This window comes from Oncorhynchus clarkii, chromosome 15 (genome assembly GCF_045791955.1).
Source record: "Oncorhynchus clarkii lewisi isolate Uvic-CL-2024 chromosome 15, UVic_Ocla_1.0, whole genome shotgun sequence".
Lineage (NCBI taxonomy): Eukaryota > Metazoa > Chordata > Actinopteri > Salmoniformes > Salmonidae > Oncorhynchus > Oncorhynchus clarkii.
This window is the reverse complement of record NC_092161.1, coordinates 16,719,080-16,746,739: the sequence shown is the minus strand read 5'-3', so window position 1 is coordinate 16,746,739 and position 27,660 is coordinate 16,719,080. Positions and strand designations below refer to the sequence as shown.

Here is a 27,660-nt window from a genome sequence, read left to right as displayed (position 1 = left end):
CTAACAACCCGATTCTCGAGCTGCAACACACAGACATGAACGGAGTTTGTGTCAACGGACATGGAGATGAATACATCATTATTCAACGTAGCTTCCTCGTGTCTGTCCCTCCTGTTTGTTGTGATGCTGAGTTTGCGGACTGTCAGCTGTAAGTTAACACATGGACTCTGTGTGTTGTGGAAAGGTAAAGGCATTGGTTCAAGCTAACGTTAGCGAACATAAGATGGACATTCAGTGGGCTCTAATGTGCCAGCAGTTCACTCGCATTTGCTAGTGAAAGAAATTAAATGCAAGTATGAAAAATAACTGTTCGCATTTGTGCGAGTGTGAAAAACATTTAATTCTGCGTCCCATTAGTTGTATTTTCCACGTAACATTACGAGGATAACGCAACCTGATAGACTAACAGTAATTATGATCCACGTCACAAAAAGCATTACAAAAGTATAATCAAAAATAAATATAAACATCTTGGAATTAAATGGAGTTGAGTTTAGAAGACTGTGCGATGAAGAATGAATGAGTGTCCTGTATTAGATTTAGAGACAATACTTCTAAAATGCCTTTGCACTACATTTTAGATTTGATACATTTCGAAAATCTGAAATGATATATGCGCAAAGAAATACAATAGACACCTTTACATAGGCTGAAACAGACTCTTCTAGCGAACAGCGTTCAGATTCTCTCTGCGGTAGCCTACTGAACAGTGTTCAGATTCCCTTTGCATTATCCTACTGAACAGCGTTCAGATTCCCTTTGCATTATCCTACTGAACAGCGTTCAGATTCTCTTTGCGGTAGCCTACTGAACAGTTTTCAGATTCCCTTTGCATTATCCTACTGAACAGCGTTCAGATTCCCTTTGCATTATCCTACTGAACAGCGTTCAGATTCCCTTTGGATTATCCTACTGAACAGCGTTCAGATTCCCTTTGCATTATCCTACTGAACAGCGTTCAGATTCCATTTGCATTATCCTACTGAACAGCGTTCAGATTCCCTTTGCATTATCCTACTGAACAGCCTTCAGATTCCCTTTGCATTATCCTACTGAACAGCCTTCAGATTCCATTTGCATTATCCTACTGAACAGCGTTCAGATTCCCTTTGCGGTAGCCTACTGAACAGCGTTCAGATTCCCTTTGGATTATCCTACTGAACAGCGTTCAGATTCCCTTTGCATTATCCTACTGAACAGCGTTCAGATTCCCTTTGCATTATCCTACTGAACAGCGTTCAGATTCCCTTTGCATTATCCTACTGAACAGCCTTCGGATTCCCATTGCATTATCCTACTGAACAGCGTTCAGATTCCCTTTGCATTATCCTACTGAACAGCATTCAGATTCTCTTTGCGGTAGCCTACTGAACAGCGTTCAGATTCTCTTTGCGGTAGCCTACTGAACAGCGTTCAGATTCTCTTTGCGGTAGCCTACTGAACAGCGTTCAGATTCCCTTTGCATTATCCTACTGAACAGCGTTCAGATTCCCTTTGCATTATCCTACTGAACAGCATTCAGATTCCCTTTGCATTATCCTACTGAACAGCGTTCAGATTCTCTTTGCGGTAGCCTACTGAACAGCGTTCAGATTCCCTTTGCATTATCCTACTGAACAGCGTTCAGATTCCCTTTGCATTATCCTACTGAACAGCGTTCAGATTCCCTTTGCATTATCCTACTGAACAGCGTTCAGATTCCCTTTGCATTATCCTACTGAACAGCGTTCAGATTCCCTTTGCATTATCCTACTGAACAGCGTTCAGATTCCCTTTGCATTATCCTACTGAACAGCGTTCAGATTCTCTCTGCGGTAGCCTACTGAACAGCGTTCAGATTCCCTTTGCATTATCCTACTGAACAGCGTTCAGATTCTCTTTGCAGTAGCCTACTTGAGCTTTGTGTAGCCAGTTTTGCAGTCTGTGTCGATGTGATCATTTGTTTTTATGTTTTCAAAATGATTTTGCTTTTAGTGTTGATTAGGAACCGCGTCTAAAAAAACAATACTTGTGAGCTGGCCCTAGTGATTGGCCCTGTTTGAGAGGTGACTAGCGTTCCTCTGCTATAGAGACTAAACTTGGGGGCATGTGCTAAGAAAAACGTTATAGATAGTTATCTCCATTCTATACTGTACATGTAATGGAATAAACATACAGACAATCTGTGCTAATTCTACAAAACATAGATGTATATTATATGTTCTGTACTTATCAGTATGAATATTTTATGTTTTCTAAATACCTTTTCAGAGGACTAACTGAACTAGGTGTGATGCATAATGTTTGTCTAAGCACATGAATCTCCAATTTGCTGCCCATCTTGTACTCTAAACAGTTGGACAGGGTTGGCAGGTCTGGGAGAGCTTTGAAAGTTAATATGTAAAATTTTGTGTTTACCATCTTTCCAGAGTGTGTAATGTGTAGAGCAGGGTTCCCCAACTGGCCCGCGGGTGTTTTTTTTTGTCCCCCCCAAGTTTTCGAAACAAACCCCGCAATTATTTATATATATACATATGTGTAATTATTATTTATTTATTTTCCAAGTAGACTAAAAACACCAGGAAACCAGCTCCAATTGATTTAATTTTAGGAAATATTTTCCCATGCATAATAGTGGAATGTGATCGTATACAAATGTAAACAAGGTTTGAAATGATTATGTTTTAGTTAAACATATCTGTTGGGCTTCTTGCGGTCCTTTTGCCTTCCACTCAAGAACAAATCGGCCCGCGGCTGAATATAGTTGATGATCCCTGGTGTAATGAGTGCTGTTTGTGTGTGTGAGAGTATATCTGATGTGTGTGTGTAACTGTACTAACTCTCTCCTCCCCACAGCAGACGGAGGCTCAGAGTGTTGTGCAGCGGTGGATGGTGACAGTGTGAGTGAGGAGGAGGGGAGCTTCGATGAGCTCAGTGATGTCACAACGTACCTGCAGCCTGGGGTGGGGCTGTCTGCTCTCAGCCAGGTGTGCTGCTTATCTACCTGCCTGCCTGTGTGTTAAATTGCAGCATTCAGCATCAGATGTAACCAATGTTCCCTCAAAAAATTCAGCACTGATCAAATTTCATGTCTGCTGAGTGCAAACTTGAATGTTGGGAAAATTCTGTGCAACTTCCAGTGCGAGTTTATCAATCAAATTTCAATCAAATTTACTTATAAAGCCCTTCTTACATCAGCTGATGTCACAAAGTGCTATACAGAAACCCAGCCTAAATCCCCAAACAGCAAACAATGCAGGTGTAGAAGCAAGTTTACTCTGAACACTGAGGTTGTACCTGTTTTTAGTTAGTTTTTAACAGTGCTCAAGTAGGCTACTGTGGCTATTTGATCATAATGTAGGCCTACCAGAGTGGCCTGCCATAAAAAAAATGTGATAATATCTTAACATGTTGTTCTATCATTCTGCCTACAGTAGCAGCCAATATGTGGTGTTCAATGTAGGCCAACATTCCATGAGACTTTTGGAACCTGTTTTATTTACTTGTCCTTCAGACAGGGAGGTGACTGAAAGAGTTGTTGTTTGATGCAAGAAACCACTCTACAAAATAAAATGCATGATTATTACAGAGAATCAGACAATTATGCTACCCTCTGCCTATTGGCTACTTAGCTTATTCAAGCCTGTCTCAAAATACAACAGGGCCCCTTTAAGACAAAACAAAGCTACAGTGGGGCAAAAAAGTATTTAGTCAGCCACCAATTGTGCAAGTTCTCCCACTTAAAGATGAGAGAGGCCTGTAATTTTCATCATAGGTACACTATGACAGACAAAATGAGAAAAAAATCCAGAAAATCACATTGTAGGATTTTTTATGAATTTATTTGCAAATTATGGCGGAAAATAAGTATTTGGTCAATAGCAAAAGTTTATCTCAATACTTTGTTATATACCCTTTGTTGGCAATGACAGAGGTCAAACGTTTTCTGTAAGTCTTCACAAGGTTTTCACACACTGTTGCTGGTATTTTGGCCCATTCCTCCATGCAGATCTCCTCTAGAGCAGTGATGTTTTGGGGCTGTTGCTGGGCAACACAGACTTTCAACTCCCTCCAAAGATTTTCTATGGAGTTGAGATCTGGAGACTGGCTAGGCCACTCCAGGACCTTGAAATGCTTCTTACGAAGCCACTCCTTCGTTGCCCGGGCAGTGTGTTTGGGATCATTGTCATGCTGAAAGACCCAGCCGCGTTTCATCTTCAATGCCCTTGCTGATGGAAGGAGGTTTTCACTCAAAATCTCACGATATATGGCCCCATTCTTTCCTTTACACGGATCAGTCGTGCAGAAAAACAGCCCCAAAGCATGATGTTTCCACCCCCATGCTTCACAGTAGGTATGGTGTTCTTTGGATGCAACTCAGCATTCTTTGTCCTCCAAACACGACGAGTTGAGTTTTACCAAAAAGTTATATTTTGGTGTCATATGGTTAGATGAAATTCTCCCAATCTTCTTCTGGATCATCCAAATGCTTTCTAGCAAACTTCAGACAGCCTGGACATGTACCGGCTTAAGCAAAGGGACACTTCTGGTACTGCAGGATTTGAGTCCCTGGCGTCGTAGTGTGTTATTGATGGTAGGCTTTGTTACTTTGGTCCCAGCTCTCTGCAGGTCATTCACTAGGTCCCCCATGTGGTTCTGGGATTTTTGCTCACCGTTCATTTTGACCCCACGGGGTGAGATCTTGCGTGGAGCCCCAGATCGAGGGAGATTATGTCTTGTATGTTTTCCATTTCCTAATAATTGCTCCCACCAGAAATCTTGCTTGTTTGTAGGTGACCAAATACTTATTTTGCACCATAATTTGCAAATAAATTCATTAAAAATCCTACAATGTGATTTTCTGGAGAAAAAAAAAATCTCATTTTGTCTGTCATAGTTGAAGTGTATGTACCTATGATGAAAATTACAGGCCTCATCTTTTTAAGTGGGAGAACTTTCACAATTGGTGGCTGACTAAATACTTTTTTGCCCCACTGTATGTACCTGACTCATTTTTCATAAAGGTCTAGAAATGTATACGTTTTGTGCTCTTGTTGGAAGCAATCACTCCCCTATTGCCGACTACATAGTATCTATAACTGGGCTACTAACTGTAACTAGCAAAGGATATTGACTAAATGTGCACAATTGGCTACATGCAGCTCTTGCTTTGATTTCAAAACAAGCTCACCTACTCACAACTGGGGCTGTTGCGGTGATCGTATTACCGCCACACCGGCGGTCACGAGTCATGAAGGCAGTCAAATTCCACATGACCGTTTAGTCACTGTGATTAGGCTTCTCCAAGCTCTGATGCTGCTGATGGTCATTAGTACCGAACTTGCTAACTGCCTGGTGCTCAGCACTCTATTTTCCCTCTAATCACTCTGACATGAATGCAAATATATTTGAAAATCTAATCAAACACTTCGAGAGCTCATGTTGCTCAATATTTCATTAGGCTATGCAATTGCATAAGAGAACAGAGTGATGGCCTCTTTAATAGAGGATCCCATGAGCTTTCTATAGGCTAGGCCTACTATATTTATTTCTAAACTTTCCTAATATTAAGCACATTGCTTATATTTAGAACAGGAGTGTAGCCTACCTGGCTGGCATAAAAATGAACTACAGGAAAAGCTACTTAATGCATAGATAACATGTATTTTTTCCCCACTGCCCCTGTTTTGATTCAGGTGCATGATAATGGTTCATTCTAAATCAAAACAAATGTCACACACACATTAATTAGTATATGTAAAGACGAGATTAAATCAAGAATAATCTGATGGGTGACAATTTTTGCCTATCACTTGTGAATTACACTACCGTTCAAACGTTTGGTCACTTACAAATGTCCTTGTTTTTGAAAGAGAAGCACATTTTTTGTCCATTTTTAAAATAACATCAAATTGATCAGAAATACAGTGTAGACATTGTTAATGTTGTAAATTACTATTGTAGCTGGAAACGGCTGATTTTTTTTTTTTTTTTTTTAATGGAATATCTACATAGGTGTACAGAGGCCCATTATCAGCAACCATCACTCGTGTGTTCCAATGGCACGTTGTGTTAGCTATTCCAAGTTTATAATTTCAAAAAGGCTAATTGATTATTAGAAAAACATTTTGCAATTATGTTAGCACAGCTAAAAACTGATTTAAGAAGCAATACAACTGGCCTTCTTTAGACTAGTTGTGTATCTGGAGCATTAGCATTTGTGGGTTCGATTACATGCTCAAAATGGCCAGAAACAAAGACCTTTCTTCTGAAACTCGTCAGTCTATTCTCGTTCTTTGAAATGAAGGCTATTCCATGCTAGAAATCGCCAAGAAACTGATGATCTCGTACAACAGTGTGTACTACTCCCTTCACAGAACAGTGCAAACGGTCTCTAACCAGAATAGAAAAGGGAGTTTAAGGCCCCGGTACACAACTGAGCAAGAGGACAACTACATTAGTTGGCAGCCTCGTTAAATAGTACCCACAAAACACCAGTCTCAACGTCAACAGGATTGAAGAGGCGACGCTGAGATGCTGGCCTTCTAGGCAGAGTTCCTCTGTCTAGTGTCTGTGTTCTTTTGCCCATCTTAATCTTTTCTTTTTATTTGCCAGTCTGATATGGCTTTTTCTTTGCAACTCTGTCTCTGCCTGTGTTCCATTGGAACACAGGAGTGATGGTTGCTGATAATGGGCCTCTGTACTCCTATGTAGATATAACATTAAAAATCAGCCGTTTCCAGCTACAATAGTCATTTACAACATTTAACAATGTCTGCAGTGTATTTCTGATCAATTTGATGTTATTTTAATGGACAAAAATGTTTTCTAAGTGACCCCAAACTTTTGAACGGTAGCTAATATATTATCACTTGTGAATGATGCCCAGCATAAGAAACCATGCATTTTTTTTGTGACTTTTTCATAGTTGCACACCTATGTAGCCTAGCCCATAGGCCAATATGTTTTAATAAGGTTTGTATCACAACTGAAGTGGCCAAATAACTCATTAAAAGTATGCACATTAATCTGCTTTACAAGGGGTGTAGAGCCTAACAGCCATATGTGTTTAGGGAAGAACATTTCCACCATTAAAAATGCGCCTTTCATAATAAAAGCGTTACATGCATAATTGCATTTGCGGTCACTTTTGATACTGGTGTTTTCCTCCAGTGGTACATTCACACTTTTAGCCTACTTCCGTGTGTGCATTGCTGCGCTTATAATATGAAGAAATAGCCTTATGGTTTATCAACATTTTAAGCTGAACGTTTTGATCTAAAAAGTTTTTTTTGATGCTAGTGGTTGTATTAATTTGGGCTCTATCGCAACTGTCCCAGACTATTTTTTATTCATTAAATATTTATTTATCGCACATAATAGAATGGGTCTACTTTTGTAATATGGGGGTTAGTAGATTAACATAGTCTCGTGCTTTTGCTGTTCAAAGTAAATGTGAACAGTTCTTCCAATATCTTCAATATGCACATCAGAGTTGGATAAGGACGTGAGAAGTTGCGTCACCCGACGTGTCTGTCTTAATTTGTAGCCTGTGAGAAAGACCCGACCAGCTGACGGAAAGCTGTGTGAGTGAGACCCTCTTCGGATTGCACGGCACACTCAGAGAAGAGCACAGCACTTCGGGCCGTAAAAGGAATGGATTTTTTTTAGGGTGCATTACGGCCACAAAGGGGATTCCGCCGTGAAATTCGAGGCATTATCAAGTGCGTGTCAAATTGTGATTGAGACTATTGAAGTGTACAGCCTGCGCCATTAACAATACAGAACGCATGCCTTTTCAAGCTATTTTCTTTCAAATGATCATTAGTCTCATCATGCAGCCTTACAATGTATTAAAAATCAAAACAACGTTTGTAGAACAACTAAAGTTACATTTAATAAATCTAAATTAAGCATATAGGAATACCTGTTTCTTTAACTGCTCAACACTGAATAGCCAAATGTGCACACTCAATCGTTTGGAGACAATATTTATTTTATTTAGCTTTGTTCAGTTGTATTCTTCATACTATAAAGTAATGCAACATAATTATAATCAAATCTTGTCTGCTAAATGAACCAGTGTAGCCCACAGCCATATGGCTTAACCAGATCAGGACCCAACATAAAGACAACTCAGAGTATGTTATTCTGTTCTTCTGAAATAGACATTTTCTTCATATCATGTTTCTTTAGACTTGCCTAAAATAAATAATGGATTTATTGTGAAGGTGTAGTCTATAATACATGGATTTATTCAACTTTTTAAAATGTGTGGAAGCCAGGAGATGCTTAATGTGTTTATGTTAATTAACGGTCAATTACCATGAGACTGACAGTTATTCACTTGACAATCACCGTCTGACAAAATGTTGTGACCGCCACAGCCCTACTCACGACCGCTCATGCTGTAAACACAGTCCAGGTCAAAGTAAATGGTACAGATCCATATATGGTAATGGTCTATTTGCATGTAGGCCTACTGCAGCTCTGATTGTTTACGCTGCACCGGTCTGTGTAGAGTACGGGCTGAGTAGTGCGTGTCAATGCAATAGTATCCTACTCCGATGCGTTCTGCCTACAACAAAAGCTAAGCTGTTGCATAGTTCGTTTTGTTTCAGTATGTTGCGTTGAATGTGGATAATATTGGGTTGATTCGATCACAATTGCCACAGTAAAGAGAAACCTTGAGTGTTAACTTCCACTCCATAATAAATACAAATTGTAGATTTTTTTACAGAAATGTTTGGCGATCGACTAGGAATGCCTTGGAGATCGATCAGTCGTTGAATGAAGTTCAATATCGTACTTCTCTCTGTGGGCTGATATTTCTGTGCGGCGGTCTGGGGGCTACTGCGCATGCGCGCTGCTTAATGGGAACATTGGATAAATGTCTCCAAGACAATATGCCGTTTCTGCAATCCCTGATGTGTGTGTGATCTGTTTTGGTCTGAGTTTGGACGCAGCTCTGGTGTCCCAAGTCCAAGCGTAATCTGTGTGTCAGACATGAGTATGCTGTGCATGTAATTCTGTATTTATTTGTGCGTGTCTGTCATTACATAAGCTCGGTAACCCTGACTCGGTAACCCTCCACCTCTCTCTTACCCTTTTTTCTCTCGCTCTCTCAGTGGATCAGCCAGGGTCAAGCTGTGTATGCAGAGGCCCTGTGGGACCATGTGACAATGGAGGAGCAGGAGCTGGCGTTCAAGGTGGGGGATGTGATCCGGGTGCTGGAGGCCCCTCACAAGGACTGGTGGTGGGGCATGGGGGCAGACAGGGAGGCCTGGTTCCCCTCCAGCTTCGTCAGGGTAAGACAACACGGAGTCAATACATTTGTGCACTAGCCCTGTTGCATTGAAAAGAAAGAAATCTGTCAGTCAATGATTTAACAGTTCTTTGTGTTTTTATTGATCTTTTTTCACAACAACAAGAAACAGTCAGGTCATGAGGCAAAAAGAGGTCAAAAACAAAACAACTTTCTGAACAAGCCATTGACATGATCGGCTTGGATCAGGAAGCAAGAAAATACAACAAGTGTCCATGTTTTGTCTTGTAGACATTCTGCCCTCGGTGTAATTGATGTTTACGCTAGACCCTGCCAGCTGTCTTGGCTGCAACCCAGCCCCTTAGTAGTGTGTGTTCAAGGGAAAGGGTAGTGTGGGTTCAGAGGTTTTGAGGGTTTCCCTGGTGAATTGTGTTGATTTACAGTTGCATCTTAATTAGGCAAGCTATGGTATCCATGGTGAGGCCAGTTAATTGACGGGGGGGTGACCGCTTGGTAATTGCCCCTGTTGGGATTGTTGGCGACGGACAGGGGCTTGTTAACCATACATGGTGTTTCTAATGTTACCATAGGGATGTAGGTTGAGTTAATAGGGTTTAATTCACAGATACGTGACTCTGTGGTTCACCTGGTAACGTGTGTGTGATTTGACAGGTGCGTGTGAACCAGGAGGAGGATTCTGGAGCGGAGAGTGTAGAGCGTTGTGCTCTGGACCAGGAAAACCCACACACTGCCCCCCGGGACACACACAGCGCTGAGCACCGCCACCAGATGAGGACCAACGTGGTCAAAGAGATCATGAACACAGAACGCATCTACATCAAACACCTCCGGGACATCTGTGAGGTGGGTGGAGGCTCAACCAGAAACATTAACCCGACCCTAACCCATGTCTCCTCCATCGTCACTGACATTACCGATAGGGTAGAATTTACCTTCGTTTTTCTCTCCTGCTCTCTTCTCCTTGCCTCTTTTTGGAAAAATGGTCAAAGGTAATTGAGGAATAGAGGAGAGGAAATGTGTGAAAGAATGCATTTGTATGAAATTAAACTCTCCTTTTCTACTCACGCTTCATCCGGCAAATTAAGTTTAAACAGGTGGAATTCCAGAATAATTTTGTAAAGTGATAAAACAAATGTAGCTAGTTGTGCAACACATTTTATAGATACAAGGAGAACACCTGATTCAAGATGCTTTGAGAACACCTGATTCAAAGGGGGCGTAGCACTTCACTGCTATTTGCCGCAAGGACACTCTTGTGCATCATCTGTCGAAATAGGAAATGGAGGAGGGGAGTCTTCTCGACCACTTATCTGTTTCCGGGTCACGGAGGAGAGGACAGAGGAGTCCAGGAGAGAAGAGGACTGATTCACCTAAATTACAATCTCCCTAAGGTTTTGGATTTTCACCAGCTTCATTGGCGCTCCCCCTGCTGGACAAACCTTGCGTTGTCCGCAACTCCATAGTAACGGTTATTGCTTGTTACAACTAAAACATCTGACAATATCTAATGCTTTTCCCAGGGCTATATCCGTCAGTGTGGTAAAAACCCAGGCATGTTCACTGAGCTGCAGCTGAAGACCATCTTCAGTAACATCGAGGACATCTACAAGTTCCAGAGACAGTTCCTCAAAGACCTGGAGAGGAAGTACAACACAGACCAGCCTCACCTCAGTGAGATAGGAGCCTGTTTCCTCTTACAGGTACGTTCTACCGTTGGTTCTACCTTTCTACACACAGTCACATACACAGATTGTATTACTAAATACAGCATTTTTCCTAAACATTTCACTGTATACATTTCAAAGCAGTCACATTCCTATTTGGTAAGGTTTTATTTAACTGTCTCTCTCCCCTCTCTCTTCTCTCTTCCCTCTCTTTCTCCTCTCTCTTCTCTCTCTCAGGGGGAGGGTTTTTCTATCTACTCTGAGTACTGTAACACCCACCCTGCAGCGTGTGGGGAGCTGCAGCGCCTCATGAAGCTGGGTAGGTACAAGCACTTCTTTGAGGCCTGCCGGCTGCTGCAGCAGATGATTGACATCTCCATCGCCGGCTTCCTGCTCACGCCCGTCCAGAAGATCTGCAAGTACCCCCTGCAGCTGGGAGAGCTGCTCAAATACACCCCCAAAGACCACAGGTAGGCCACAACACACACTTCACAAACTTCACAACACCCACGTGTGTATGTGTGTGTATATATGTGTGTGTATATACAGCTAGTTGTGCAAAACACAAACCTTTTCACACTCTCCAATGCTGTTGATGTTGTGTGCTTTAGTGACTACGGTGGAGTGAGTGATGCGTACGAGGCGATGAAGAACGTGGCGAGCCTCATCAATGAGGGGAAGAGGCGCCTGGAGAGTGTTGACGCCATCGCTCACTGGCAAGTGGCCATCCTACGCTGGGAGGTGAGAATCTTCCAGGTGTATTATTACTGTAGCAGGCAGATGTTATCCCTGTGTGTTCTAACAACGAATGCAACTCAACCTAATGAATGTCTGTCTCTCTGTCATTGTTCCTTTCAGGGAGCAGACGTGTTGGAGCGCAGCTCGGAGCTGATCCACTCTGGAGAGCTGACCCGGATCGTGTGCCAGGGCAACAAGACACAGCAGCGCAGCTTCTTCCTGTTCGACCACCAGCTGGTGTTCTGTAAGAAGGATGTGCTGCGCCGCGACCTGCTGTACTACCGCGGCCGCCTGGACATGGACCACACGGAGCTGCTGGAGATGCCCGACGGCAGGGACCCTGAGCTGGGCATCTCGCTGAAGAATGCCCTGCGGCTGCGGAACAGCTCCACTCTGGAGACCCTGTGTTACCTCTGCTGCAGAAAGCCCCAGGACAGACAGCGCTGGCTGCAGGCCTTTGCCAGGGAGAGACGGAGGGTACAGGAGGACCAAGAGACGGGTGAGGAGGGGTGGAATGGAGAGATGGAGGAAAGGAAAGAGGAGGAGACAAGAGGGGTTGTTGGGTAGAGGAGAATGTGTTGAATGACATTTGATTGTCTGTTTTTTTTTTTTCATGACAGGAATGAAGATCAGTGAAACGCAGCGAAAACAAGCAATCTTCCATGCGAGGAAATCCCGACAAGGGAAAATTAAGAGTAAGCGTTAATAAATCATGCTTTTGTGTTCTTACGATTGCTGTGCATGTTGTTTTGGATTCATCACTATTGCAGATAATGTTTTTAAAATGTTGTGTTTTCCATTTCCTCCACAGCCATGGGCTACTCTGGCAATGTCCCGCCCCACCACCAGCCCCTGCATCCAATTCACCAGCGCCACGTTACCGTGCCAACCAGCGTGCCTCAGCAGCAGGTGTTCACATTGGCCGAGCCCAAGCGAAAGCCCGCCCATCTGTGGTACACCTTCACCCGACACACCTTCTTCAGGAAGTGAGGATCCCCTGCCTGGTCCTGACTCTAAATGGTCTCACCACGCCTAGAATCGTCCTGATAACTCAGAAAAACGTACAGTTGTTATGGACCCACAGGACAGTATCTGTGCGTGTACTGCTTTGTGTTATGTGTGTTTTATCAATGTGTTTGTGTTGCCTCTTAAAGTGTCTGTATCTGTGTGTTTTGTTGGTTTGTGCATTATTTTTATGTCTGTTTATTTGTCTAGTTAAATCAGTGCCTGGACTTGTTAATATACATACAGACGGACACCCCTCCATGTTGCTGGTGTGGTGAAGATACTGCTTTTGTAGTCTGAGATTCCTTTACACCCAACCGCCTAGCAGAAACCTGTATTATAGTAATTATGGCAATGATGTACTACACGTTCAGCTTTTAAATTACCTGTCGAATATTTGCCTGATATCTTGGTTTTAGTTTATTTCTCTGAGGCTGGACCCTGTTGGCGTTAGACTGCTAGTGAAAGCACAGCCCACACACAGGACAGTGTACACATGTACCCACAGGACAGTGTACCATCAGGACAGTGTACCCAAGTACCCACTGGACAGTGTACCCACAGGACAGTGTACCATCAGGATAGTGTACCCAAGTACCCACTGGACAGTGTACCCACGTACTCACAGGACAGTGTATGTACACACACAAATACGTACCAACAGGACAGTATACGTACACACACGTACATACACACGGGACGGTGTACGCGCGCACTAACCCTGTTATCACTGTTGTAAATAAACTCTTGTACCAAATGCAAGTAATGTTGGTTGTGAAAAAACATGTGCCTTGTTTTGAAAATGATCTCTAAGTGGAATAGAATTGTATCTGATCCCGCCAGACAAATAATCAGACTTTATTTTCAGGAGTGCACACATGCCCTGCTTTCAACTTCATCTAGAAGTTGTAATAGTGGAATGCACAAGTAGAATCCTCTTGTCATTGCAGACCTTCGAGAGCTATTTATAGCTTATCAGAAATGTCCATATCAACTAGCCCATGTCAGCTAATGTTTTTGAGCCCATAGATTTTGTTTGTCAATCGAATATCACATGAATGCAAAATGTATAGCATTGCAAGAAAATTAGCTTTAAAACGGCAAAAATGTACCTGCACCGCTTGACAAAATGTGTAGAATTGCAGGAAATAAGCTTTAAAACCTGCAATATTTCCTCTGCCAAAGAAGGGTGTGAACGGTTCGTGTTATGAACAGTGCTTGTGCAGGTCGAGCGCAGAATAGATGTTCCACAATGCTGGAAACGGGGCCTGACTGAAAAAGTGTGATCCTGCTTTGTTGTGTACCCCTCAGGTACTTAGGTTACTGGGGAAATGTACCATACACATATCTGCTATAATCGGATGAATTATATCACAGATGATCCCACTGAATGAGCCCCAGCTAACAGAGTATCTGGCGCAGGTCACGTTGCATTCTGTATGGTCACTGGTTCCCACAGCGGCTCATCTGTGCGGTCTGATCTGGTTACGTTCACCTGGCGGCTTGGTAGATAGCGAGGCCCCCACAGTAGCACGGTTTAGCCAGTAACCTACACAGGCCTGCCTTTTCCAAAGCTAGATTTGACCTTTTAAGAGAATGGAAGAGTATAAATGACAGATGGCACTCTGAAGCGAACGATCCCGTGATATGAGAGGCGCGAGGTAATTAATGTCGCTGTGTCGTGGGAAAGAGCGCGGGGACGGTGGGCAAACAGGTGGAGATTACAGATATGGCATTGCGTCTCAAGGGGACAGTGCTGGTTTAATTATAGCATATTCTTGGAACGTTACCTAGTGTAGATCAATGGGAATAAATTGAATGTTTAACCAATTTAGGTTAGGCCTCAGTGACTAGTAGAACGGTCATTGTGCAGCCAAATCAACCGAGTGGTCTCCATAAAATGTTCTTTAAGTAGCCTACTTAAATCGAAAACGTAGGCTTTAGGCCATTCACTAAGAATACATGCATTTACAGTGTGTGACTGACTACTATAAAGGAGTCATTTTCGTTGCCATGAGATAATCGGTACCCTCGTTATCACGATAGTTTAAGTGTTGCGCGCGGTTTGAGATTACAAACGATGGCGTTACTTTAAGACATGAAAACTGACCACATACCTCGTGATGCAACCTGTACAGTTTTCCCAAATGATCCAGCCTACTGCTTTAAATATTCGACTGAAGACGAAACATATGAGTGTGTGGGAGCTGTCCTCAGAGACTTAGTCCTCAAAAGCCTAAAGACGCATTAATGGTGAGTTTGTAGGAGCTGTCCACGGAGACTCAGTCAGAGTTGCAAAGAAAAAGCCATGTCAAACTGGGCAATAAAACTAAAAGATTAAGATGGGCAAAAGAACACAGACACTGGACAGAGGAACTCTGCCTAGAAGGCCAGCATCCCGGAGTCGTCTCTTTACTGTTGACGTTGAGACTGGTGTTTTGTGGGTACTATTTAATGAAGCTGCCAGTTGAGGACTTGTAAGGCATCTGTTTCTCAAACTAGGCACTAATGTACTTATCCTCTTGCTCAGTTGTGCACCGGGGCCTCCCACTCTTTCTATTCTGGTTAGAGACAGTTTGCGCTATTTTGTGAAGGGAGTAGTACACAACGTTGTACAAGATCTTCAGTTTCTTGGCAATTTCTCGCATGGAATAGCCTTCATTTCTCAGAACAAGAATCTTGTTGCCTTTCTTTGTTTCTGGCCATTTTGAGCCTGTAATTGAACCCACAAATGCTGATTCTCAACTAATCTAAAGAAGGCCAGTTTTATTGCTTCTTTAATTAGCACAACAGTTTTCAGCTGTGCTAACACAAGTGCCAAACGGTTTTCTAATTATCAATTAGCCTTTTAAAATGGTAAACTTGGATTAACTAACACAATGTGCCATTATAACACAGGAGTGATGGTTGCTGATAATGGGCCTCTGTACACCTATGTAGATATTCCATTAAAAATCAGCCGTTTCCAGCTACAATAGTAATTTACAATGTCTACACTGTATTTCTGATCAATTTGATGTTATTTTAATGGACAAAAAATGGGCTTTTCTTTCAAAAACAAGGATATTTCTAAGTGACCCCAAACTTTTGAACGGTAGTGTGTGTGTGTATATATATATATAGGGCTATATATACATTTATAAACTTGGTGGTTCGAGACCTGAAATCTGATTGGCTGACAGCCGTGGTATATCAGACTATATACCGTGGGTATGACAAATATTTATTTTTATTGCTCTAATTTACAGTTTCTAATAGCAATAAGGAGCCTCTGGGGTTTGTGATATATGGTCAATATTCCACGGCTAAGGTCTGTGTCCAGGCTCTCTGCGTAGCGTCGTGCGTAAGAACAGTCCTTAGCTGTGGTATATTGGCCATATACCACACCTCCTTCGGGCCTTATTGCTTAACTGTAACAGGATGATCTATTTTGGATGCCATTTAAATGGAGTTGATGGAGAGAGAGAGAGAAAGACTGCGAGAGTGCTCGTGCGTGCACTGATTTAAAGCAACAGTATTCGAGTGATAGGCTGTTTTAAAACTCTGCAGCTGCAATTTTAAAAATAATAATCTTTATAATTAAAAAACAAGGTGACCCCCAAAAGCCAGATGGAGAAGTGTAAATTAGACGCGCATTCGGTCTTTATATTACTGTAGCATAGACTATACTGCAGCAAATGTAGGCCTATCTGTCACAAGGAAAAAAGTTACCATGATGAGATGATAGGTCTTTCATGCATTATCAAATCAAATGTATTTACAGTGCCTTGCGAAAGTATTCGGCCCCCCTGAACTTTGCGACCTTTTGCCACATTTCAGGCTTCAAACATAAAGATATAAAACTGTATTTTTTTGTGAAGAATCAACAACAAGTGGGACACAATCATGAAGTGGAACAACATTTATTGGATATTTCAAACTTTTTTAACAAATCAAAAACTGAAAAATTGGGCGTGCAAAATTATTCAGCCCCCTTAAGTTAATACTTTGTAGCGCCACCTTTTGCTGCGATTACAGCTGTAAGTCGCTTGGGGTATGTCTCTATCAGTTTTGCACATCGAGAGACTGAATTTTTTTCCAATTCCTCCTTGCAAAACAGCTCGAGCTCAGTGAGGTTGGATGGAGAGCATTTGTGAACAGCAGTTTTCAGTTCTTTCCACAGATTCTCGATTGGATTCAGGTCTGGACTTTGACTTGGCCATTCTAACACCTGGATATGTTTATTTTTTTAACCATTCCATTGTAGATTTTGCTTTATATTTTTATGTTTTGGATCATTGTCTTGTTGGAAGACAAATCTCCGTCCCAGTCTCAGGTCTTTTGCAGACTCCGTCAGGTTTTCTTCCAGAATGGTCCTGTATTTGGCTCCATCCATCTTCCCATCAATTTTAACCATCTTCCCTGTCCCTGCTGAAGACAAGCAGGCCCAAATCATGATGCTGCCACCACCATGTTTGACAGTGGGGATGGTGTGGTCAGGGTGATGAGCTGTGTTGCTTTTACGCCAAACATAACATTTTGAATTGTTGCCAAAAAGTTCAATTTTGGTTTCATCTGACCAGAGCACCTTCTTCCACATGTTTGGTGTGTCTCCCAGGTGTCTTGTGGCAAACTTTAAACGACACTTTTTATGGATATCTTTAAGAAATGGCTTTCTTCTTGCCACTCTTCCATAAAGGCCAGATTTGTGCAATATACGACTGATTGTTGTCCTATGGACAGAGTCTCCCACCTCAGCTGTAGATCTCTGCAGTTCATCCAGAGCGATCATGGGCCTCTTGGCTGCATCTCTGATCAGTCTTCTCCTTGTATGAGCTGAAAGTTTAGAGGGACGGCCAGGTCTTGGTAGATTTGCAGTGGTCTGATACTCCTTCCATTTCAATATTATCGCTTGCACAGTGCTCCTTGGGATGTTTAAAGCTTGGGAAATCTTTTTGTATCCAAATCCAGCTTTAAACTTCCTCACAACAGTATCTCGGACCTGCCTGGTGTGTTCCTTGTTCTTCATGATGCTCTCTGCGCTTTTAACGGACCTCTGAGACTATCACAGTGCAGGTGCATTTATACGGAGACTTGATTACACACAGGTGGATTGTATTTATCATCATTAGTCATTTAGGTCAACATTGGATCATTCAGAGATCCTCACTGAACTTCTGGAGAGAGTTTGCTGCACTGAAAGTAAAGGGGCTGAATAATTTTGCACGCCCAATTTTTCAGTTAAAAAAGTTTGAAATATCCAATAAATGTCGTTCCACTTCATGATTGTGTCCCACTTGTTGTTTATTCTTCACACAAAAATACAGTTTTATATCTTTATGTTTGAAGCCTGAAATGTGGCAAAAGGTCGCAAAGTTCAAGGGGGCCGAATACTTTCGCAAGGCACTGTATATAGCCCTTCTTACATCAGCTGATATCTCAAAGTACTGTACAGAAACCCAGCCTAAAACCCTAAACAGCAAGCAATGCAGGTGTAGAAGCACGTTGGCTAGGAAAAACTCCCTAGAAAGGCCAAAACCTAGGAAGAAACCTAGAGAGGAACCAGGCTATGAGGGGTGGCCAGTCCTCTTCTGGCTGTGCCGGGTGGAGATTATAACAGAACATGGCCAAGATGTTCAAAATGTTCATATATGACCAGCATGGTCAAATAATAATAATCACAGTAGTTGTCGAGGGTGCAACAAGTCAGCACCTCAGGAGTAAATGTCAGTTGGCTTCTCATAGCCGATCATTAAGAGTATCTCTTCCGCTCCTGCTGTCTCTAGAGAGTTGAAAACAGCAGGTCTGGGACAGGTAGCACAGCACGTCCGGTGAACAGGTCAGGGTTCCATAGCCGCAGGCAGAACAGTTGAAACTGGAGCAGCAGCACGGCCAGGTGGGACTGGGGACAGCAAGGAGTCATTATGCCAGGTAGTCCTGAGGCATGGTCCTAGGGCTCAGGTCCTCCGAGAAAGAAAGAGAGAAAGAGAGAGAGCATACTTAAATTCACACAGGACACTGGATAAGACAGGAGAAGTACTCCAGATATAACAAACTAACCCTAGCCCCCCGACACAAACTACTGCAGCATAAATACTGAAGGCTGAGACAGGAGGGGTCAGGAGACATTGTGGCCCCATCCGATGATACCCCCGGACAGGGCCAAACAGGAAGGATATAACCCCACCCACTTTGCCAAAGCACAGCCCCCACACCACTAGAGGGATATCTTCAACCACCAACTTACCATCCTGAGACAAGGCCGAGTATAGCCCACAAAGATCTCCGCCACGGCACAACCCAAGGGGGGGGCGCCAACCCAGACAGGAAGATCATGTCAGTGACTCAACCCACTGAACTGTGCTTCATACTGAGATGGGCTGTCTGTCCTCACCCTGAGCGTTGATTCATCATGCAGAGTCTGTAGAGAAGATAAATCTATCATTTAACAGTTCCATTTTACGCCATGCTGTTCATAGAAATAATTTATTAGAATTTACAGTTTTCTAACAGTTATTTATCCCAGGAAAAGGGAGTGGTTTTTGTACATTAAATCCCATTAAATCTCTAAATATCCCTCCCTCAAACATTTGGTCAAGCTGTTCACAGGGGAGCAAGTTTGCCACAATTTCTGTTGCACGGATGGTTATGTGGATTGTACCCTTTCATAGTGGTCCCATTGTGCCGCACTGCATTCCAGGGCTCCATGTGACACCTGCCTGCACAGTTTTGCAGAGTAAATGATTCCTCTGCTTCTGATATGCTCAGGTCAGGTTTCTGTGCTTTTTCTAAGGAGCATTAGGCTCGCAAAAAGGGTCTCCTCGCGCCATCATTTCTTTGGCTAGGGTATTGTTGCATACTGCCTTCATAGAGACAAACGGGACAGTGCCATGAGGGTTCTCCCTAAAAGCAGAACTTGAGGTTTACAGCGTCTCGGACATTGTTCTGCTGTCGGTTCACCTGCACAGGTGGCTTCAGCACTCACTGCACTTTTCAACCTGCCAGAGCAGTAAGGGGAGACAACGGGATGCTGTTCAGGCTGCACAATCAAAGCAACGGTCTTTGTAGGTATAGATTTTCATCAATTGACTTTTCATCATGTTAGGCTTTAAACTGTTAGAACTCCTTTCTCCTTATATAAGTGGATGTGCTGGTTCACCGGTAATGGAGATGAGTCGGTGACCAAGTTTCCCCACTTAGAACTTACGGTTTATCTTAATAGTAAAATCGGTCTCTAGGGGTATCGGGTTCTTGCTCTCATGAATGTCTGTTCAGGGTGCGCCTCTTGATTGAGTGCTGACACTGTTGCACGAGGCCGTGGGAAAGCAGACCCCTCGAGCCACGCTTTGTGCACTCCCTCGGGGAATCCTGCCAAGACGCCAAATGTTTTACCGGTACTTCAATTCCTTCAGAAACAAAGGACGGTTCACTGCTGTTGTCACTACTCTGTAACGTGATTTAGTTGTCTGTTTACCCTACTGCACTTAGTAAACAGTACATGGTGGAATGGAAAGGTGGGTACTGGGTTGTCTACATTTTGGATAAAGTACCTTTTGAATTTGAACTTGAAAAAAATAACTTGAAAAATGTAAGCTACTGTTAGATATTTGGTTATACCTTTCATCATCTCGCAATCTCCCAGAGAGAGAGAGAGAGAGAGAGTCAGACAGGTTGAGAGATAACGAGAGACACCATACAAACATAGAGAGCGGGGGATTGTGTTTTGTGATGTGCTGCAACACGCTCTCACAGTCTCACATCAGAATATGTTTATCCATGTTTCTCAAACATTACATTTCGAAGTTGTTCCAAACGTCAAATTTCAAAGGGTTTGGTTACTTCTCTGTATCGTTCCAGGGTTAAGTTTAGGCATTAACTCAATTCTAAAGGTTAGGCATTATGTCAGAACAGTTAAGGTAAGGGTTAAGGTTTGGCATAGGCTTGAAACAAAAATACCAGACACACCCATCCTGCGTCCCAGTCACAACGACCTTGTAGGGACCGACGCCGGAGATGAGAAGCAGGTACGGAGAGTCAACATTTAGTTGTGAACAGACAGGTAGCACGACAGGCACAGCGTCGGCACACGGGTAAACAAGGACATACGACAATCAATGCTGAATCAGGGAACAGAGTTGGGAATTAGACATATATAGGGAAGGTAATGACAGAGGTGATTGAGTCCAGGTGAGTCCAATAATTGATGATGCGCGTGACGGGGGAAGGCAGGTGTGCGTAATGATGGTGGCAGGAGTGCGCATTTCTGGGGAGCCTGGCGCCCTCGAGCACCAAGGGGGAAGAGCGGAAGCAGGCGTGACAGCCCTAGCAAAACCAAAGCCTACTTGAGGTAACAGCGCTCAGTGTTGCCCCTAGTGGCTGGTTTCTACGTCATGTTCCAACATCCGCAGACATGGATGGACGTTGAATACTGACTTGTATCACGGGTGACCTGCCTGGATGTGAGTAAGTGAAGAAGTTTTGTCTCTGATATAGGGGGTTATTCCAGAGGCCACCAAGTCACTCAGCCCTCGAGTCCAATGCTCTCAGCGACCAGAATACCAGGGAGGCCAGGGGAGCCAGGGGAACAAGGAGGGTCTGTGGGAGATGGAGGAGGTGGGCTCTGGAGGTCCTACCCATCCTGCCCTTCACTGCCACCATTACACTGATTCTCCATTTCTTCTTTATATGTAAGTAGGCAGTGCCACCTGTTTGGAAGCGTGTGTGTGTGTGTGCAGCCCCTTGGCTGCCGATCAAACCCTCCCTTTTTATAAACCCTCTTATAAGCGATGATTCAATTAATGTTTTTATTTTAAACAGGGTAACAATAATGTGTTTGGCTCCAAGCTCCGCCCCTTCAGTGTTCTACCTTGGTGGCAGCGTGGGATTTGTCTACATGAGCTTCTCATTGGACCTGACTAACCCCACCTCTCCATAGTATCGCCTCCAGGCTCAGGCTCTAAGCAATTAAGTTAATGTTATTATCCTTGACCAATCCCATCCTGTCCTTTGGTTAGTCCTGTCCCAGCCTTTCCCTGACCTTGTCCTATCCTATCCTCTCCTAACCTGTCCTAACCTGACCTTGTCCTATCCTGACCTTGTCCTATCCTATCCTCTCCTAACTAGTCCTTGGGTTTGTCCTATCCTGACCTTGTCCTATCCTATCCTCTCCTAACTAGTCCTTGGGTTTGTCCTATCCTGACCTTGTCCTATCCTATCCTCTCCTAACTAGTCCTTGGGTTTGTCATATCCTGACCTTGTCCTATCCTCTCATAACCTGTCCTAGCCTGTCCTTGTCCTATCTTGACCATGTCCTATCCTAACCTGTCCTTGTCCTAGCCTGTCCTTGTCCTGTCCTTTGGTTTGTCCTGTCCTTTCCTTGTCCTGTACCTGTCTTTTCCTTGTCCTATCCTGTCCTTGTCCTATCCTCTACCAACCTGTCCTTGGATTTGTCCTTTCCTGTCCTATCCTATCCTTGTCCTATCCTATCCTCTCCTAACCTGTCCTAACCTGTCCTTGTCTCATCCTGTCCTTGTCCTATCAAGTCCATGTCCTATCCTATCCTAACCTGTAATTTTCCTATCCTGTCCTTTGGTTTGTCCTGCCCTAGCCTTGGCAGGTACTTGTCCTGTCGCTTCGATCAAACCGACAACGTCATTGCGCAAAATAGTACGCAGCATCATCTGGATGTGTTTGCAACAAAAGTTCAGCATTCACATTCTGCTACCATTTCTGTCAAGTCATCTACACATACAGTTTGACTCATACATGAATTAAATCCAAAACATGTCCTTGTCATGTCCTTGTCCTGTCCTATCCTTCCCTTGTCCCATCATATCCTATCCTAACCTGTCATTATCCTATTCTGTCCCATCTTTGTCCTGTCCTTGTCCTGTCCTATCCTGTGATGCTCTCAGAGGATGCTTCCCTCTCTCACTCTCTCAGAATGTCAGTCTAGATTAGAACATTTCAGAGCATACGGAATGCTATGCATCTATTTGGCATTTTAAAGAATTGTGTTGGCAGTGGTACTGATTCCACTCAGGAAGGCTGCTGGTTTCTCTTCCCTTCTCCACTCCCATCTTTCTCTCCCCACAACCACTTCTTCCTTCTCTGTGTCTCAGTGTTGAATGTAAAGCGGGTGTGTAACAGGATCCCAGGTCTGTGTGTGTTAGTTCTGGGGGTCCGAGGCCTTTAGGGAAGGGTCCCTTTTCAGCGACGAGGAGGAAGCCCAGCATAAGCTCAGCGTATGCGTGTACAGCAGGGCCTAGGCAGCTGGAGTGAGAGGAAGAAACATTGTCTGTGTGGCTTTCACACAATTAGCTGCTCTGTGTCTCACTGCCTGAGACAGAGAGAGAGACCGAGAGAAACAGAGAGAGACAGAGACCGAGAGAGACAGACAGAGAGACAGAGAAAGAGAGACTGAGACCACAGCTAGACAGAGGAGGATAGATAGATAGGAGTAAGAGATGGAGAGAGGGGAAGGGATTGTGAGGGAAGAGTGAGGAGAGAGAGAGGGGAAGGGATTGGGAGGAGTGAGGGAAGAGTAAGGAGAGAGAAGTGAGGGGGGAGTGAGGATGGAGTGAGAAAATAGGGGGGAGGGTATTGGGAGGAGTGATGGAGGAGTGAGAAGAGAGAAGGGTAGGACATGGATTTAGGGGCAGGGGTGGAGACAGAAAGAGAACTGCTGAATGTCTGAGATTGATGGAGAGGAAGGGATCAGGATTCAAAGAGATGGTTATTATGAGACAGTGCTAGGAATTGTGAGGGGAGAGGAGAGAGACCATCAGGCAGGTTCATATACTGTATATGGTAAGGTTAATAGGGTGAAAAGTCCTAATTAGTCATCTGCAGTCATTTCTGCTATTTGGCTGTAATGGACCCTGTGGTGTAGTTAGTGGGGCGTTGTGCTGGTCTCTGTTACCGTATTAGGTCTCTCTTGATTAAACCCAGGGCCACACCCCTACCACCCTGTCCCAGGGTCTCCCTCTACATGGCTGCCTAGGAGATATGGAGAACATGGACCTCTGTGCTGCCCAAATCAATCACACACAGACATACGCATGGGCGTGCATACACACACACACACACACACACACACACACACACACACACACACAAGAAAGAACAGGGCTTTTGTGTTCAGGTTGCAGGTTCCTCTAGGTGTTCTAGTGTTGTGATGTCACTGTGACATCACATCACTGTCACGTTCAGTAGGAAAATTGAATGAATCATTTAAATTAAAGGCTTTTGATATTGTTCAGGAATTAGTGTCTTCAGGTGAGCCCTTGATGTGAAACACCATGAAACACTTCCTGAAAAGAATCACTGTTAATGTATATAGTACCTTTGTAAATGTGTGTGTGTGTGTGTGTGTGTGTGTGTGTGTGTGTGTGTGTGTGTGTGTGTGTGTGTGTGTGTGTGTGTGTGTGTGTGTGTGTGTGTGTGTGTGTGTGTGTGTGTGTGTTTGTGTTTGTGTTTGTGTTTTGAGCAGGGCTGAACTTGTTCTACTGGAGTAAGTTCTCAGCCCGGAAGGTGTTGCCATGGATATCCTGCACGTGTGCATCGGTGTCTCCCTTTTCACCAACAAGCTGTACAGCCGCAACGAGGACCAATACTACTGGAGAGAGATGACAACACACTCAACCTGCCAGGTACTGGAGTTGCTGTAAACTCTCTCTGGACTACATCTCCCAGAATCCTTTAGTAGTGTAGGCCCTTTAAACTCTGTTCTTTATCTCTGTGCAGGTTTACTCTGATGACTATGATTCAGAAGACAAGGCAGATAAAATCAAGAACCCCAACTCCCTGCAGAACTCTCTACAGAGGGGTAAGTGGCAGCCGGGGTTCAAGATGAGGGAGTCAGTATCATTCTTTAAACATCATTATACAGACATGGTCCTTTATCAGACACTTCACCCAAAGACGATTCCAGTTAACATAATGTGCTAGTAACATGTATGGTATAACATAGTGACCTATACATGTGAGAACCCACAACCTTGGTGGTGCCAACCCCACACTCCAACCGATCTTTCCCTCTCCATGATGGTGAAGGGTGAGCCTAGACATTTCCACTTTACAATAACAGCACTTAAAAAGTTGACCAGGTCAGCTTTAGCAGGACAGAAATTTGACGAACTTACTTGTTGGAAAGGTGGCAGACTCCCGTTCCACCGCTAACTAGCTAGCCATTTCACATCGGTTACAAAGGCACACATGTTAATTGAAATGCATTCCAGGTGACTACCTCATGAAGCTGGTTGAGGGAATGCCAAGAGTGTGCAAAGTTGTCATCAAGGCAAAGGGTGGCTATTTGAAGAATCTCAAATATAAAATACATTTTGATTTGTTGAACACTTTTTTGGTTACTACATGATTCCATATGTGTTATTATATAGTTTTGATGTATTCACTATTATTCTACAATGTAGAAAATAGTAAAAATAAAGAAAAACCCTTGAAGGAGTAGGTGTTCTAAAACCTTTGACCGGTAGTGTATGCAGTTGTATAGTACATGTCTCTGTATAGTACATGTCTCTGTATAGTACATGTCTCTGTATAGTACATGTCTCTGTATAGTACATGTATTTGTATAGTACATGTCTCTGTGTAGTACATGTATTTGTATAGTACATGTCTTTGTATGGTATGTCTTTGTATAGTACATGTCTCTGTATAGTACATGTCTTTGTATAGTATGTCTTTGTATAGTACATGTCTCTGTATAGTACATGTCTTTGTATAGTACATGTCTTTGTATAGTATGTCTCTGTATAGTACATGTCTCTGTATAGTACATGTCTTTGTATAGTACATGTCTCTGTATAGTACATGTCTTTGTATGGTACATATCTCTGTATAGTACATGTCTCTGTATAGTACATGTCTCTGTATAGTACATGTCTTTGTATAGAATATCTTTGTATGGTATACTTACACAAGTATTTTTCTGTAGTACACGTGTCAAACTCATTCCATGGAGGGTCGTTTGTCAGCAGGTTTTCGCTCCACCCTTGTACTTGATTGATGAATTAAGGTCACTAATTAGTAAGGAACTCCCCAGATCTGATTGTCTTGTTCGTAACTGAAAGGAAAAAACTAAACCTGCAGACACTCTGCCCTCCGTGGAAGGAGTTTGACACCCCTGATGTACTACGTTGTGAAGCTCAAACCATCATATGTCATTCAATGAGTCTCTCCGTGGAAGGAGTTTGACACCCCTGATGTACTACGTTGTGAAGCTCAAACCATCATATGTCATTCAATGAGTCTCTCCGTGGAAGGAGTTTGACACCCCTGATGTACTACGTTGTGAAGCTCAAACCATCATATGTCATTCAATGAGTCTCTCCGTGGAAGGAGTTTGACACCCCTGATGTACTACGTTGTGAAGCTCAAACCATCATATGTCATTCAATGAGTCTCTCCGTGGAAGGAGTTTGACACCCCTGATGTACTACGTTGTGAAGCTCAAACCATCATATGTCATTCAATGAGTCTCTCCGTGGAAGGAGTTTGACACCCCTGATGTACTACGTTGTGAAGCTCAAACCATCATATGTCATTCAATGAGTCTCTCCGTGGAAGGAGTTTGACACCCCTGATGTACTACGTTGTGAAGCTCAAACCATCATATGTCATTCAATGAGTCTCTCCGTGGAAGGAGTTTGACACCCCTGATGTACTACGTTGTGAAGCTCAAACCATCATATGTCATTCAATGAGTCTCTCCGTGGAAGGAGTTTGACACCCCTGATGTACTACGTTGTGAAGCTCAAACCATCATATGTCATTCAATGAGTCTCTCCGTGGAAGGAGTTTGACACCCCTGATGTACTACGTTGTGAAGCTCAAACCATCATATGTCATTCAATGAGTCTCTCCGTGGAAGGAGTTTGACACCCCTGATGTACTACGTTGTGAAGCTCAAACCATCATATGTCATTCAATGAGTCTCTCCGTGGAAGGAGTTTGACACCCCTGATGTACTACGTTGTGAAGCTCAAACCATCATATGTCATTCAATGAGTCTCTCCGTGGAAGGAGTTTGACACCCCTGATGTACTACGTTGTGAAGCTCAAACCATCATATGTCATTCAATGAGTCTCTCCGTGGAAGGAGTTTGACACCCCTGATGTACTACGTTGTGAAGCTCAAACCATCATATGTCATTCAATGAGTCTCTCCGTGGAAGGAGTTTGACACCCCTGATGTACTACGTTGTGAAGCTCAAACCATCATATGTCATTCAATGAGTCTCTCCGTGGAAGGAGTTTGACACCCCTGATGTACTACGTTGTGAAGCTCAAACCATCATATGTCATTCAATGAGTCTCTCCGTGGAAGGAGTTTGACACCCCTGATGTACTACGTTGTGAAGCTCAAACCATCATATGTCATTCAATGAGTCTCTCCGTGGAAGGAGTTTGACACCCCTGATGTACTACGTTGTGAAGCTCAAACCATCATATGTCATTCAATGAGTCTCTCCGTGGAAGGAGTTTGACACCCCTGATGTACTACGTTGTGAAGCTCAAACCATCATATGTCATTCAATGAGTCTCTCCGTGGAAGGAGTTTGACACCCCTGATGTACTACGTTGTGAAGCTCAAACCATCATATGTCATTCAATGAGTCTCTCCGTGGAAGGAGTTTGACACCCCTGATGTACTACGTTGTGAAGCTCAAACCATCATATGTCATTCAATGAGTCTCTCCGTGGAAGGAGTTTGACACCCCTGATGTACTACGTTGTGAAGCTCAAACCATCATATGTCATTCAATGAGTCTCTCCGTGGAAGGAGTTTGACACCCCTGATGTACTACGTTGTGAAGCTCAAACCATCATATGTCATTCAATGAGTCTCTCCGTGGAAGGAGTTTGACACCCCTGATGTACTACGTTGTGAAGCTCAAACCATCATATGTCATTCAATGAGTCTCTCCGTGGAAGGAGTTTGACACCCCTGATGTACTACGTTGTGAAGCTCAAACCATCATATGTCAT

General features: G+C 43.4%; 1 protein-coding gene across 3 annotated transcripts in view; it reads left to right on the top strand.

Annotated features, from left to right (window-relative positions):
• The window catches only part of LOC139366979 (spermatogenesis-associated protein 13-like), a 32,954-nt gene extending 19,516 nt beyond the window's left edge, over positions 1–13,438 (top strand). For 2 of the 3 annotated variants that reach the window (XM_071104800.1, XM_071104799.1), the window contains 9 exons: positions 2,836–2,966; positions 9,108–9,287; positions 9,917–10,108; positions 10,786–10,965; positions 11,167–11,399; positions 11,541–11,670; positions 11,788–12,166; positions 12,288–12,362; positions 12,479–13,437. In XM_071104800.1, the coding sequence (XP_070960901.1) occupies positions 2,836–2,966; positions 9,108–9,287; positions 9,917–10,108; positions 10,786–10,965; positions 11,167–11,399; positions 11,541–11,670; positions 11,788–12,166; positions 12,288–12,362; positions 12,479–12,657 (1,679 nt within the window). In that variant the 3' untranslated portion in view covers positions 12,658–13,437. Of the gene's footprint in view, positions 1–2,835; positions 2,967–9,107; positions 9,288–9,916; positions 10,109–10,785; positions 10,966–11,166; positions 11,400–11,540; positions 11,671–11,787; positions 12,167–12,287; positions 12,363–12,478 lie in introns of all 3 variants that reach the window. The other variant, XM_071104798.1, reaches the window with a different exon arrangement.
• Positions 13,439–27,660: the final 14,222 nt, after the last annotated feature.